We start from the raw sequence: 16,387 nt of genomic DNA on the forward strand, positions 1-16,387 counted from the left end.
TTGGTTTGGTTGGACAAGGGAGTGAGTACTTTCATTCACAAGTAATTTCATGTCATGCTGTGAGCTCAATGTAAAATAATGTGTTCATCATGAGGGAGCATTTAAATATTTCATCACAGGGTAGACTTGTTTTGTTGTGAGTAATATCTGGCTGTAATTTCATTGTTGTGTAATTTTACCAATTAAATAAACCCCACAAGTTAGAACATACTTTGTTTATTTGGTTTGCCCCAGAATTTTGAAATTCTACTTTGTGGGTTTATGAACAAATACTTAAACTCTCATTCAACCACTTAACCTCTGATGCCCTTCTGAAATTTCCCAGTTTCCCCTTATGTTGAAAAAAAAAAAAAGTTTGTTGTAATAACAAAAACATACAACAAAAAGTAGCAGAGTAAAGCCTTTAGTTCATTCATACACAAAGGGAACTCCCTCTTTGTTTAGTGTGAGCGCTGGGTGATGTGGGGTCATGTCTGGCGGAAGATGTACTTATGTCTTGAGAGAGGGATTCTTAAGTGCAAATTTAAAAAAAAGATGCCACTTTTCACAGATACGTTATTGTGCAGTAAAATGGAAATTTCTAATTGTTGTTTGTGTCCTTTTATAGTCATTTTATTTGAATTTGGCATGATGTATTTGAAAAGTATGGGATATTAAAGCTGCACTGATGTCAACAATGCATCATGTGCAACGTGATAATGATGAGTCCATAAAGAACTGCTAACCAAATCTGCAGTTCTCCTCGAATTTACGAGTAGCATCTCTCAATGCAGAGTGTTGATTTTTAGACTTACAAGTTTACTGTTCTGTTTCTCTGTCACCGCTCTCGCCAGGCTCTCTCGGCCACAGCAGGCAGCTGTAAAAGCAAAGAAAAAAAAAGCTCTGAACTTGAAACAGAGCTTAAAAGTGTGAGTGAATAATGGACTAAGATTTGTCAGGTGGACAGCAACACAACTTCAAATGATTTTTTTTATCCATGTTTGCAATATCTTGTAGCACATTATCCACACGTTGCCCCAGACACCACAGTCAAGGACTGGTAGCATTGTGGCTGTACAATCACTTACTAGTTATTTAAAAGTAAGAGTTCACACATTTGTTACTCATAGTGTTCCAACAATTCCACTGAAACTTACTCTTATAATGTTCACTGGACAGTTAGCAGACAACTCATGGTGACTCTCACACTGTGAAACCACACTGTAGACAGTTTTCATTAAGTCATGAAGGTGAAACAGGTTAACTCCTATTTCACTTTCTTCTTTAAGTCAATGCATTTTTTCCATAGGTCCCTCTCAAAAATGAAATGTGTTCCTGTTCATTACGTTCCATTTTCTGAGACAAATCGGCTTCCACTAACACTTACTATAAGAAATTGAAATATTCATGATTTACCAAACTTAAACATCAATTTCTTTATGAGAAGAGAAAAAAATTACAGCTCCCAGAAAAAACTACAAGCATGGTACTTATATCATTGTAACTTGGTTCCATTCATATCCATAAAACTCACCAACCCTCTCCTCTAAAGCAATTTTTTCAACTTTCTATTTTTTAGTCCTCTCTGTTCTGCTGTGAAGAGGCAAGGAACAGACTTTCCTCCTCTTTCGAGCCATGATGTTTAGCCTGCAAATGTCTAGGCCTTATGGGAAATGGTGTTCACTAAAGGCTTTGAACAATGGTGTGACTTAAATGTTTTCTTGTTTTTTCATGTCTTTCAAGCAGATGTTTTCCTCCCCCTCACTGTCCCTCAAGCGATTTCTGTAATGCTGATTCACTGTCTCACATTGTCACCAATGAAATGTGAATAGCTGTACTGATGAATGGAAAATGATGGGAATTACCAGTGGGCCGTGGCTGGGTCACATCAAAACAAAGATGGTAAAGTGGAGGAGGTGGACATGCATCAGTGGATAGATAGTCGAAAAGCTACGTGGTGGTCAGGTCATATGGGATGTGTGTGGGCAACAGGGCAGAGGAGGTGGGAGTCAAAGGATGTGGGTCATTGCCGCAGCACCCACCAGTTCCCACAATGAGACCCTCTTTTTCTGCCTTACCGGGCACTTCCTTTTAAGAGTATTCCTGGCCTTGCAAGTCTGTAATTTAGGGGATAGAGGTTCGGACCATTCCTAAGCCCCTTTTGGCGTTTGTAGTGGGTAATGTACACAGGGGGGCTGCTTACATTGCACTTCTTTGACAATTTTGCCCTCTTTCAACAAATTAAAACCAAATGTTGATACAATAGTCCAGATCTTAACTGGCAAGTAAAAACCCTGTTCTAAAGGGAGAGTTGTAGTTTAGGAAATAGCTCAGAATGGTCATGCTGTGAGGTCATTTGAAATATGCTCAGGAGCTGGGGGCACGTCTTCAATCTGAGCAGAGCCCACCACATCAGTCAGCATCTCAGTGCAAAGGAAGCTGACTGTTTGGACAGGGGGCGGCAGGCTTTGCCCAGAAGAAGGCGTCTGCTGTTCCTCTCATGCTTTTTGGTAAATTGCAGAAAGAGACGGAAGCATATTTCCACCAGTTTCGTCTTGGATGTGTCACTTCCTTTCATGTGTCTTAATTGCTGTCCCACACCCAACATCTGTGCTGTTGTTGCTGTTACGTCTTTTGTGTCTGGTAACTTCCACTTTCCATTTAAGAGTCATACTGTCTTGCAAAATTTCTAACATTGTGGAAATTTCCTTATCTAACTCATGGCATTCTGACTCTAAGGTAAAGACAATCAAACGTCCAAATTTCCCTTCAGCAAAAAGACGCAAGAGATTTTAGTCATTACAGATATGACATTAAATCCGGTGTCCCATTTTCCTCTCTGCTCCTTCTCTCTCTCCCGGCCTGTTTTTACACAGACATCAGAGACCTGTGGAAAAGCAACCAGGCAAAAATGCTCAACTATGGAAAAGAGTGGAAATATTTGCCAGAGTGGCCAGAAGACCAACAGTCGGTGGCCAAATATGATGTCAGGGAGCGAGGCAGCCACAGCAGATACAGTCCCTCACTCTCTCTCTCTCTCTCTCTCTCTCTCTCTCTCTCTCTCTCTCTTTCTCTCTCTCTCACTCTCTCTCTCACTCCCTTTGGTCCTCTTCATTATTCATCATCAGCTCTAATCATCAAACACACCATGCCCTCACTGTGATCTCTCCCTTCTAAGCCAGAATCAACACGGGAGGCCACAAACCCAGAGCTCTCGAGATCCACAGTTTCCTGAGGTGGCGTTGCTGTGGTGAACATTCCAACAGAACAGCTATCTATTTTTATGCAGGAGTGAGGGACAAGAAATAACGAAAGAATTTGACTATAGCATAATGTTTCTTTCACAGAAGGGCGGAGGAGTTTGGGTAGCTTACGCTCGGGGAAATGCCGCCAGATTGGATCTATTAAGTTTAAGGGGATGATGTCACTTTTCTCCATCCCGCCACACCTCCTCCACTCATCCTTCATTTTTCCTCAGTGTTTTCATGTGTTATAAAAAGTGTTTTGATAGTTACTGAAAGTGACTGTACATACATAGCACTGAAATCAAACCACAGGTAACTGTGCAGTGTGATCTGAGGATTACTCAGCAACACTCACACTAGACTGTTTTCACTTGTGACTTATTGTTAACACAAACGTTTAATTAATGTTTACCAGCCGCAACAGTGGGGCTATAATTGCTTTGACCTTGTGAGTCTGTGTGTTATTATGACAAAATATGGTCCTGGGGACACCTACTATAGCGGGAACTACCACAGAGTTCATAGGTCTGTGGACAATTTGTCACAGCGACAGCATCACACTGGGCAAGTTCCAAAATTTTACAAGTGATTATTAAGTGACACTGAGATCAAAATGACAGCTGAATTCAACGATGGGTGTGGTCTGACCTATGACTACTGAGAATTCATGTGATGATATAGTAATAACTACTGGGTACTCATGGGTTGAATCATGGGGTGATGGTATCATGGGTTGATGGTATCTAGGTTATTGTAAAAATGCATTTTTGTATGTATGTGAATGTGACAGTGGAACCCCAGAAGGCCCCAGACATCAATGTAACATCAGAAAGATGTTGGACTAAAATGACTCTAACATAATTTTGGTTGGAAATGAAAATTAGTTTGACATCAAAACCCAGTGCTGGCTACTTGACATTCTGATGGTAAGGAGACATTGGATTTTGCTCATGACTGGAATATTTTATATGTCAAGGTGCTGTTGGCATGAGACATTTGGAAGGTGTTGGATTTTGGTTATGTAACAACGCAACTTAAAACCAACAATATATAAATGTCAGCTGTTGTTTAGTATTCTTTGTCGAATTGAGGCTGGCTTTAGATGTTGTGTTGACATTGAATTTTGGTACCAAACGTCACAACCTAGATTCAACCAAATATCACTAGCTGCTAAGCACCAAATTGGCAGACAGACACAGTTAGCAACCAGCTGGTGAATATAGAGAAACATTTAGCAGCTAAAGAGCCTGATATTTCCCTCTAGAGTTGGTAGAGACCAAAATAGAGCTAAAAGAAAGTGTTTATTGGACTTAACATTCATCAGGTGACCGGAAATAAGAGTCCAAATGAATGATAATTACTGGATGGCTAAAAAGGCAACTCATTGTTAACAAGTTCACCATGATGATATGTTCTCTGCCCCCATGTAGTCAAAAGATTCAGTTATTGCAGGCATTATATTGCAAAACTATTGAGAAAATACACACACACACACACACACACACACACACACACACACACACACACACAAACACACACGCACACAAACACACAAGAAACACAAAGAAAAAGAAAAAGAAAATTAGAAGACCCACACCTTGTACAAAACAACACTTTCATAAATAAAGAAAATAAGGAAACTATCCTTTCTTTTGTAAAAGTGGTTCAACCTGCAGTGTGACCACAAGTATTCTGAAATACTGTAAGTGTTGTAAAGATGCTGTTACTTTTACTACAGTCAGTGAGGCCAAAGGATGAAGGTTAGATGGAGGTCAGCCCAGAGTTCACCTTCACAGCCACTTGTCAAACTTCCATTAAAGGAATGGTTGAAATTTGAAACATGAAATATGCTTATTTGCTCTTTGGGAGAGAGTTTGATAATAATATTGATACCATTCTCTTGGCTCAGAGGAGCCTTCAGGTTAACAGACATGACATGTTAATTAGTGAGCTTTAGACCTGCAGGTATCCAGGTTTTGTTTCCTTTGGACAGAGCCAGGCTAGCTGTTTCACTCTTTTTTCCAATCTTTAAGCTAAGCTAAGATAACTGGCTAACAACAGTAGCTTTATACTTTCTCATCCTCTATTTTCTATAATTTCACTAATTTTACTGCAGATGTTCAGGGAGCGCTCCTGACTTTGGTGATTATCCTGACCTTTACATTAGCTCAATCATGAGGCCAGATTTCTACACAAACACACACACACACACACACCTAAAACCGTGACTAATTTGCCATGAACACACACACACACACATATACAAACACAAACACACACACAAACACACAAACACACACACATACACAAACATACACACACAAACACACACACACACACACACAAGAAATTAGAAGACCCACACCTTGTACAAAACAACACTTTCATAAATAAAGAAAATAAGGAAACTATCCTTTCTTTTGTAAAAGTGGTTCAACCTGCAGTGTGACCACAAGTATTCTGAAATACTGTAAGTGTTGTAAAGATGCTGTTACTTTTACTACAGTCAGTGAGGCCAAAGGATGAAGGTTAGATGGAGGTCAGCCCAGAGTTCACCTTCACAGCCACTTGTCAAACTTCCATTAAAGGAATGGTTGAAATATGAAACATGAAATACGCTTATTTGCTCTTTGGGAGAGAGTTTGATAATAATATTGATACCATTCTCTTGGCTCAGAGGAGCCTTCAGGTTAACAGACATGACATGTTAATTAGTGAGCTTTAGACCTGCAGGTATCCAGGTTTTGTTTCCTTTGGACAGAGCCAGGCTAGCTGTTTCACTCTTTTTTCCAATCTTTAAGCTAAGCTAAGATAACTGGCTAACAACAGTAGCTTTATACTTTCTCATCCTCTATTTTCTATAATTTCACTAATTTTACTGCAGATGTTCAGGGAGCGCTCCTGACTTTGGTGATTATCCTGACCTTTACATTAGCTCAATCATGAGGCCAGATTTCTACACAAACACACACACACACACACACACACAACACACACACACACACAAATCTAAAACCGTGACTAATTTGCCATGAATTAAACTGAGCACATCCACATTTTTTTTTTTTTTTAGCAATTTTCCTTTAATAGTTAAACTGGAGTGTCAAACCAATGGAATAGTTGTTTGCTGATTTTGTGAGACCCAGATGTACTCACAAAGATAATAAGATAAGGAAATACCTCAGACATAATGACATTATTTCCCCAGTTTTACTAAGTAAGTTTGAGCTTATTATTTGTTAAGGGTTAGATTTTAATGTGAGGTTGAAAGTGAAGTTGATGTCAGATTTAAATCTAGTTGTTTTAGGGGATTGTGGATTCGGATTTGGGGAAAGTTAAGGTAAAAGTTGAGATTAGTGTCATTTTACGGGGGTGTAAGGAAATGAGTCAGTTCTCACGAAAAGAGACGAACAAATGCATTTGTGTGTGTGTGTGTGTGTGTGTGTGTGTGTGTGTGTGTGTGTGTGTGTGTGTGTGTGTGTGTGTGTTTGTGTGTGGGTGAGGGTGACTTAACAGTTGCATGTATGACCCCCGTTTTATGATGTAAACACTTATCCATCTCTTCCTGCGATAGGATTGTGACAGACGGTGACGGGGTTTGTGGGTAGATGTGTAAACTTTTGGGAGCCCCTGACCTCCACAGTCCCGCTGTGCTGACTGGCTGAGACCGCAGCAGGGGAGGAGTCTGCTGCAGCCCGCAGGAATAAAAAGCGACTGCTACTGACGATAGTGGAAAACAGATCGAGAGGAGTTGGCAGGGTGTAGGCTTCAACAGGAATCCTCTCCCTCTCATACCTTGTGCATCTCATAGTTTGACAAGTAGACCGTCTTTTATTCTCTTATAGCTGGAAACTTTTTAAGTTCATATCCTTTTAGGCGCACCGGACTGCTCAGCTGCACAACCGCCTTCATATTTTTTCCCCCTTTAACTCTTTAATTTAAACAGCGTAAATTTTCCAAGATGACCTGGACGGTGAACAGTTGTTTTGTCACGCTGGCCATCCTGTTTCTTTGGCGAGTGGAAGAAATTGCAGAGGCCTGCAGCTGCTCCCCAGCGCATCCTCAACAAGCGTTTTGCAGCGCAGACGTCGGTAAGTTGATTCTCTGACTAAAATGAATTAATACAAAGCAGCATTTAGACATTGTTTGTTTGAATATAAAATGCAGACGATCAACGTGTTTATCCCTTTGACAAAGAAACTGTTGTTGAGAGGGAAACTTTGCAAACTTGCCCTACTCTTATGTTTACAATTACAGAGGGAGGAGGATGGAAATTTCTGTCTCTCAATCTTTCTTTCCACTGCCCTCCTCTCTTTCTCTGTAATCATCTATTGATATTCTTCAGTCTTAATATATAGCCACATAGCCTAATACTTCATGTACTTTTTTGCATTTAAAAAAGAACCATAGTTTAGTCTACAGTTAGTTACTACAGTTTAATAAAAGTAAAAGAAAAAAAAGAAAAGGAAAATATTTGATCAGTTTTTACAGTATTTAATTTGAAAGTTTTGTTTTTTTTAATAACCAGGCATCCAATCAGATAAGCACTTTTAACACATCAGTGTCTGTTGCTGATCAGGGTGATCAGTTTTCTTCATTATTATTTGCACTTCTTTGATTATCATTCATGCAGTTTGTTTACCATCAAAACAGCATGTAAATAGTAGAATTTGTAGTATTTTCTAACTCCTACATCCACATGACTAAACGGTGAAACTGATGACTGGTGCACTTCCTCAAATCCTACTGAATGACCATTTAATTTACTCTTACTCAAAGGCCATGAAGATAGTTTCCCTCTTATTTTACCTATTACAAAACACTACTTGTTGCTGCCTTCAACATAGGCCTTAAGCTAACGAGAGTCTCAACAGTGACCAGCTTGTGTAGCTATTTAAATTGGGGTTTTGCTGAGGGTCTTTTTTCTTGGTTGTGAGCTGGCTGAGTGTGTGGCATGTCTACAGAAGCTGACTTATTCAAAGGTTTCTCTTTACCATTGGATTCCATGGCACTGGAGGGTGAAGAAACCACATTATCCTGCTGGAGAGTTTACTGTAAAGGAAAAGCAGAGTTTTTTTCTTTAACCTTCTTATTGAGATGATTTTAAGTTGACACATCTCAAATTCAGCCAGGTAGCTAATGTAAGAAACATAAAGAGAGTGAAGGAAATTAAAAATTCATTAGCTATTTTTGAAGGTTTCATACATCTTCCTTGTACCACAGTAGAAAGAGGAGCCTTTCAAATTAAAAACTCTGGGTGCACTTTCAGTCATTTGGTCAGGTATAAATGAGCAGGGCTCTGACTATATGGTGGATTGTTCAAACCTAGACTGAAGGTGCTGATACGCATCTGAACTTCCAGACTGATTCATTTTATCAGTCTTTGAGGTCAGGTCCTAACATGACCTTAACCTCCCTCTGCTCCTGCTTCAGCACCATGGATAGACCCTCCCACCAACACACACCAATGTTTTGTCAAGGAGATCAGCCTTTTTGGCCAAAAGGCTTCTTGAATCAGCCTCACCAGGAGTCTTGATAGCCATATCAAACGGTTACTAACAGTGGGGTTCAAGTATTTAAAAAAAAAAAAAAAGACTATCACTCATTTAAAAAGTTCACATTGTGTTTTTGTCACAGCAGAGTTCAGTCAATGTTTGTGAACTTGCACAACTCTAAAGCCAAGATTCTGTGATAAATCTATGTGATTCATTGGTGTATAAAGTCTCTGGCTGCTACATAGACAATGAATGAGTGGATGAACTACTAGAGTGAAAACATAGTAGGCTTATGTTGAGATGGCACATTCAAAATGAAGGTCATTATCTACCATTGTAGCGCCACCTTAATTTCTTATGCTTTTTTTGGTTTAGCTAAATTATCTTGATCTTAGTTTCTTTTCTACTCTTCTTTGATCTGTAGGCAGTTGGAAATTGTGTTATAATAAAGCCATGTTATTTGGATTAAACATAGTATTAATATAGAGAATGAAATATTCCAATGCTGTCTCTACACGGTAAGACACTGCTTTGAAGAACCCCTGCTTAGTGTGAAAGTACTACTTCAGTTGCACAGAAGTAGGGTCAGTTAGAGTGTCTGGAGTCTATGGAAAATTACTCAAGAAGAAGAGTAGCTTGCAGTTTTTGTTGCAGTGACTCAAGTGCAATTCTTTAAAAGTGGGAAGAACAGTCAATGTTTTTGTCACGTGTCAGCATGTCCATTTTGATGATGATTCACTGCATTCAGTTTTCTTTGTGTGAGGCACAGTCAAAATGCAGTGAATAACAGACGTTGAAACAGAGACTTTGAAAGATACTAATGGAAAGTTTAAGTGGGTAGCAGAGCAGAACCATTAATCTAAAAGTCTGATCAAAGCAGACTAGTTTTACAGTTCTCCTTTTCCTTTTTTTTTTAACTTTATTTTACAAGACCCCTGGCTCATTTCTCTCTCCATTCCTGTAAACAAAAAGAAAATAACCAGGTCAGTTTTAGTTGTAAACACGTAGTTCCATTTATCTTGTCAAAACAGACAGAGCAGGAACAAAAAAAAAAATCTTTCCTCATAAATCGAAATCCATCCCTTGGGTCTTTGGAATGGAATGCCGCGCAGTCATATGCTGTGCTCATTATGTATTTGCAGTTTATTTCACAATTCTTGGTGATTACAGAGCGTACCTGTTCTACTTTTTTTTTGAAGAAGGGAAAGCGAATCATTTGAGACCTTGAAAGGAAAGCTGGCTTTGACGTGACTTCCGGTATAAACACAGCCCTGCAAGCTGTGTAAACAGAGCTGACATTAAAACCAGATTTCCCTCCTTTGAGCCAGCCTGAGTGTGTGCAAGCTCTCGCAACAGCTGCTTTAAACTCCAGCATCACCGGCGATAATGCATTGGATCGAGCAGGTTCATTTCAATGTGCCCACTGAAGCAAAAATCACTTTATTGCAGAGCAACTCACTTCTCGAACATTTGTGTGAACATTTGTACATCATCATAAATAAGTTTAATAGTATCATTCAGGTGCCAGAAGGATATTTAGGCTGATGAGAAGATGGTGGATTAATCTGCATATCATTGGAGTGGATCAGTTTGAATTTGTAGTTTAGTTTTTCTCATTCAAAGCCGGACTACGTTGTGGCTTCTCCGAGAGAAAAATGAATGTACAGGCCCTACAATTACATGACATGCATTTGCTTTCTTCTCTTTCTTTCTTTGTTTTTTAAAGCACTCCCATGACCACAATACTACATACAAAATAATGTGTTTATTGTTTGAGTAACTGGAAAATTAGATGGTTCCCTCAGGGAAACTTATCATTTTTTCTAAACTTTTTTTATAGGGCTTGGTCAGCCTTTTCCAGTAAACATCATCATTTCCTGTGAGAATTAGGTATACACTGTATATCAGGACAGAAAATTAAGTTATTTTTCTCAGGTACTTCAACAAGAGGACACACACTGTTACCTTTTTAAAGGAGCTATTTGTAAGTTTTGCTATCGCTACATAGCTAGCGATAGCATTAGCAACTCTTTACTTACCCGTCTAGAAGAAACATCGTTCAGCAACAAACTTCATTCCTTTACTCACCAAGAACTGTCTCCAATGGTGGAAAGCAATGCCAATGTTAACTCTTGTCTCTATCACGTCTTTGCTTCTACTGAAGTTAACATGCTAACCAGCTAGCCCGGGCCCGTCTTGTCACATTCCCATAGTGACTTGCTGTAGCCTCCAATCTGCTTTGAAGACATAGCACTGCTCAGAGGGCGTATTATAAACTCTTGACTTGTAAACGCAACAATGGCCAAAGCTCTTGTCAAGCGACAATGACCACCACCCGCTACTAGCAAGAAACCACGTTCAGCAACAGAGAAAACTTACAAGTAGCCCCTTAAAGCAATAACAGTGAGTGCTTCAGTGGAGTGGGCGTGGCAAAATGGGAGCGTGTTTTGGACTTTTTCTGTTCCTCTTCAAATAATGAATGGGTGAAAAGACACATAACCTTAACCTGCATCTTCTTCTTGTAATTTGTTTATTTTTAGCATATTGAATACATTTTGAAGAGAACACTCTAACCCTCGCAAAGCTGTTTTTAAAACCCAAGTGCTCAAATGATATATTATCATTCACATAAGTTACATACTGTGCATATTTTCACCTGCCCTACTTTACACCAGTGGAAGGAGAAGTGATCTGTGTGCGATTCTGCACACTCAGGCAAAGGGGATTACCACTAATCCACTTTGTAGCCAGAGAAGTTGGAGAGTTTCTCAGCACCCCCTAACTCAGTGTGTATCAGAGTGTTTGAGGGAGTTTGTGATTTGTAAACCAGAAACATCTTGACTGGTGTAGATTATCACTGGGAGCAGTTTGTCATTCTAAATCATGACATGTAAATTATTTGTCAGTATATCTGCTACTTGACAGCAGCTCCAGCAGCACACAGAAAAGTTTGCAGCCTGCACAGCTCGGTGTTTTGCACATTTTCCTGGCTAAGAACTAACCCCCCCCCCCTCCCTCTCTCTCTTGTGCTCTGTAACTCCTCCTCCCCCTGTCAACTTGTATGTTTGTGACAGTATTTCAGTATTGCTTTGAAGGGCTGTCTTAGACAGGACACTGTTAGGCTAATACTGCCTCTGCAAAATGCCTGCTGTTCCTGTCCGTTCCCTCCTCTGTTCCCCTGTTTGCAGAATGCAGCCATCCTCATCACTCCATCACTCTCTCCTTCTGTGCACACACTCTCCTTTTTTCCCTGTTTTCCTTTTGTTAAAGGTCGACTCTTTAGACCCTTAAAAGGAGATGTTCTCTAAGCCTCTATTGTCATCGAATTAGGGCGCATATGGCTCGCAGCTTCATACCTCCATCATATAAAAAGCAAATAAAAAAAAAATAAAAAAAGAGGCTTGATCTTATTTGGTAAGGAAGCAGGCTCGTGATGGTCTGAGGCAGTCAGTCAGTAGCTGCCACCTTGGGAAAGAGAGGACTGAACTGGGACTCCAGAGGGAACATCTGGTTAACATTAGCTCTGTCGCTAGTCTCCTTCACTTAAAAGCTTGATTTTTGAATGGGATTTTGTAAACCTTATTCACTGAAGTAGTCATGTGAATTTACAGTAATCACTGCAACTCGCGTGATACAAGTAATCCATAGGTATTTAGCTACGACCGGCACATGCTATACTGTACTTCAACATTTGGATTCACATGAAAGAAGCAGTGTTTGCGAAACACATGAGTCATTTTTTGTTGAACACTCAGTATTTGAGCTCAAAGGCTCATCCGTATGGCTCTGATAATGTTTTTCCACTTGAACTGTTATATTTTTTTCCCCCATCCAAACCTCTCTGAATCTGGGAGCTGGAACTTAAGAGCGCAAAAGAGAGAGAGAGAGAGAGAGAGAGAGAGAGAGAGAGAGAGAAAGAGGGAGGGAGGGAGGGAGGGAGAAAGCAAGAGAGAGAAGGGGAAAGGCTGCAAACGAAAGAGAGGTTGATTTGCATGTCAGCACCTCTATCCAGACAGAGAGGCAGGCCGGCAGAGAGGCCTGGGGGCGAGGGGAGCGTTTCTAGTTCAGCTTTTCAAAGATTGCTGACTGGCTTCCTCCTGTGTCGGCCCAGGAGCCTGGGAGCAGGCAGCACACATTCCTCCCTCTGATTACAGCTGATGAAACACTCATGTGCCTCTCTGTCTTCCCAGCACCTGGCACATGCAAACTCCACGGATCCAAGCCGCAGCAATGTGTTGTGGCCAACTCCGGCATGCCAAACCTGGGCAGGGCTTAGATCAGACACAGAAAAACCCAGATAGAGTTCAGTTTTAACATGACAATAGTGTTTGAAACTCTGTCTTCAAACGCAACGAATTCAAATGTGGGTTGTTTTGTCTTTTTCCAGTTATCAGGGCAAAGGTGGTTGGACAGGAGGAGGTTGACGTCGGCAACAACATCTATGGAAACCCCATCAAACAGATCAAGTATGACATCAAACAGATCAAGGTACATGGTGTGAAGTTGTTTTCAATTCTCATTTTATGTTTGGGTATAAACCTAATTCCTATTTGAATTTGAATTTGAATTTTTTCCCTCTGTTTGAAATTTTCAGATGTTCAAAGGTCCCAGCCAGAATATTGACGCCATCTACACTGCTTCCTCCTCTGCAGTGTGTGGAGTGACTCTAGAGACTAATGGCAAGGAGTATCTCATCACAGGTAAAATTGCAACCACATTAGCAATCACACATTATGAAATAGAATAAAAATGGTTCCTTTAGGTCAGTTTTCACATCATCTCATTACCTCTGCTTTGCTGTCCCTCCACTGCAGGCAGACTGGAGGCTGATGGGAAGATGCATGTCACACTGTGCCAATTAATTGAGCCCTGGGATACCCTGACTGACACCCAGAAGAAGAGCTTGGTTCAGCGCTATGAAATGGGCTGTGATTGCAAGGTAGAAAAGTTAAAGGATAGTCAGTAGTTAAACTAGAATTTGCCACAAGCTAGAAGAGGAAATATAATCTTGGAAGATGCATTGCTTGTTGTAAGCTCACTCCCTGATCTTGGTCTCTTCTCCAATCCTCAGATCACTCACTGCACCTCCATCCCCTGCATGATCAGCAGCCCAGCGGAGTGCCTGTGGACGGACTGGGTGATTGAGAAGACAGTCAACGGAGAGCAGGCCAAACACTTTGCTTGTGTCAAGAGGAGTGATGACTCTTGTGCCTGGTATAGAGGAGCTGCGCCGCCCAAAAAGGACTTCCTGGACATCGAAGACCCATAACTCCACCACTGTCCTATTGTCTGAGGATGTCTGCAGTTGAAATATACTAAGATATAAATACCAAAAACAGAAATAAATACACGATTCAAATTGTTATTTTGTTTTCTTCTTATTAAGAAAGCTGCAGGGTGTGTGTGCTATGTGGTGAGGTTGGAAAAAAAATTGAATTGTTATGTGTTTTAGTTGCAGGACTCATTATGTTTTTATTCATCAGTCTTTTGAATTCAGCACCTTCTGAAGCTTCTACCCCAAAATCTAAAGCACTTCCTCATAAACCACTTCTCCCTCAGCTGAGATAAAGGGATAATCATCACAATTCAGTGTTAACTCCTCACAGTACTTTTGTTTCTGCGCTAGCGATTTTTGTTTTTTTTTAACAAAAGCTATTGTTTGACATGAACTATAATTCTATAATGAAACACATACATGCCTAAAACTCAAAATGTAACAATTCTGTGAATCTGTGTGTTGTTTAGTAACATTAGCTGGCAATCGGCATCCTGATTTGTGACAGCAGAGCTACCACAAGGAATTAATGCCACCTCTTGCCTGTCCTGCTTCATATTCTTTCTTGTGCTGAGTATGCATATCTTTTCACTTCTGTTTTTTTTTTTTTTAAAGGTGTGGCAAACCTGTTTAGAATAAGAGTGGCACGTCAATGGTCAGATTTCAGATGCCAGCCTGTGCACACAATCAGTGTTTTGTAATTGTTGTCTTTAAATAATCCTGAATAGACAAGAATGCACTTTGAACACAATGGTCACAGCAGTCATAATGTCTCTAATGAAAAATGTCTGAAAAAGAGGATTGAATCCTCCATTTTGTATTTTGTATTTTTTTATATTACAGTTCTTCTCTTTATAATGCTTTAGTAAGTGTAAGAGCATATTTTATTTAAGGAAGTTGTATGATTCATCATAATTATTGAAAAACTGCCCTCATTTTGATACTTTTTATGACAAATGACACATTTGGTTTTGTATAAAGAGAAGACCTAGTATTTTAACAGTATTAGCAAAATACACACATTTTACATGCATTAAAGGTCAAATTGTAGTCTGAACTGTTAACTGTCTAACGGGCTCATCCTTTGTGTCAGTGAATTAAAGAACACATTTTAACCAATTATCAGTTTATTACAAGAGCAATGGGAATGACCATAAAAGTGTTGAACATATGTCAAGTGACTTAATATGAAAATTAATATGAGAGTGTAAAAAAATTCTTCATTTGAAACTGTAGTCAAGTATAATGTCTTGTGCTGGTTTCACATGGGACTTTTGAGATAAGATGATTTTTGCATGCATGTCCAACTGAAACAATACTGTACATTTGACTATTATATTAAATGCCAAACCCTGATTTGATTCACTTTGCACTGGTTATTTTCACATCAAAAGGCTCAGTTTATGGAGACTGAGAAGACTCCAGCATAACAGGCAGCACTTATTCTTAAAAACTTTAATCCAGCAAAGAATCAGAGTTGGTAAGTAGTTATGTAAATAAAAAAATATGTATTTTAAGTGATTGCAGCAGAAGCATAACTCACATAACATTGGTCCAAGCAGGCATACATGGTAGAGGAAGAACAAGACCTCACTTTTGTTCAAGGGAGGCAAAAGTCAGGCAACAGAATAAACAGTATAATACACTTAAGCATGAGGTATCATTTTATGTTTCTTAAGTAAGTGTTTAACATACTTTACAGAGGCAAGGACAATAAAAGACTGCTTTGCGACACTTCAACAGCAATCTGCTGCCGTCTAGTGGAGACAACAACATGTGACATTCACTTACATTCCTTCACGGGCCTATCCATGTGAACAGATGTGCAATATCAAACCTGATACTCACACTCACTACAGGATGGCACAATAGCCTATGAAAAAATTTAGAGTTACTTACAGTATATAACAGTGCAATTGCATTTAAATCTGTTCAATGTTGAAGTGCAATTACAGTAAACTACTTATATTTTTTTCTTTGATGGACTCCAGCAGCATAAAGTTAAATTACAAGCCTTTATGGGAAGTGATATCTAATATGGATGAAATCTGCTGACATTTTACTTGAATTAAATATTTGCTAAATTCAGCAGCGATGGGGAAAATTACAGGATGGAGGCGATTTAATTTCTCAAGTTATTTTCATACGATCGAGCAGCGGCTTCATTCCAACACAATGATGCAGGTCTAACATGTACAATGCCATTTCAGCGCTTTTTGTTGGAACATTAACAATTATTAACATGTACCGTGTCGATTACATCAATGGTAAACAGCGCTGGCTGGAAGTCACGTGTGGTTTTCTCTCGACAGCTCTGCGTCAATTGCAGTACTGATTGGCTGAACCCTTCAGCGACGGCATGGCCTGCTCTCTGATTGGTCTTTCATCCCTGT

At 39.7% G+C, this 16,387-nt stretch overlaps 1 protein-coding gene across 1 annotated transcript; it reads left to right on the forward strand.

The window, feature by feature from the left end:
• The first annotated feature begins 6,967 nt into the window (after nt 1-6,967).
• On the forward strand, nt 6,968-15,350 carry LOC111227194 (metalloproteinase inhibitor 2-like). Its single transcript, XM_022752621.1, has 5 exons — nt 6,968-7,315; nt 13,107-13,207; nt 13,314-13,419; nt 13,534-13,658; nt 13,791-15,350. The coding sequence occupies exons 1-5, from the start codon at nt 7,186-7,188 to the stop codon at nt 13,986-13,988; spliced, it is 660 nt and encodes a 219-aa protein (XP_022608342.1). The 5' UTR covers nt 6,968-7,185; the 3' UTR covers nt 13,989-15,350.
• The last annotated feature ends 1,037 nt before the right edge of the window (nt 15,351-16,387 follow it).

The sequence above is a fragment of the Seriola dumerili genome, unplaced genomic scaffold (assembly GCF_002260705.1).
Source record: "Seriola dumerili isolate Sdu_G_001 unplaced genomic scaffold, Sdu_1.0 BDQW01000169.1, whole genome shotgun sequence".
Classification (NCBI taxonomy): Eukaryota; Metazoa; Chordata; class Actinopteri; order Carangiformes; family Carangidae; genus Seriola; species Seriola dumerili.

What these genes read in the sequence shown, in the direction of transcription:
- LOC111227194 (XM_022752621.1), top strand. Translation starts at nt 7,186, where the DNA reads ATGACCTGGACGGTGAACAGTTGTTTTGTCACGCTGGCCATCCTGTTT. An exon ending in GTTTTGCAGCGCAGACGTCG is followed by an intron (nt 7,316 to 13,106) that starts GTAAGTTGATTC and finishes GTCTTTTTCCAG; the next exon opens with TTATCAGGGCAAAGGTGGTT. An exon ending in AAATGGGCTGTGATTGCAAG is followed by an intron (nt 13,659 to 13,790) that starts GTAGAAAAGTTA and finishes TCCAATCCTCAG; the next exon opens with ATCACTCACTGCACCTCCAT.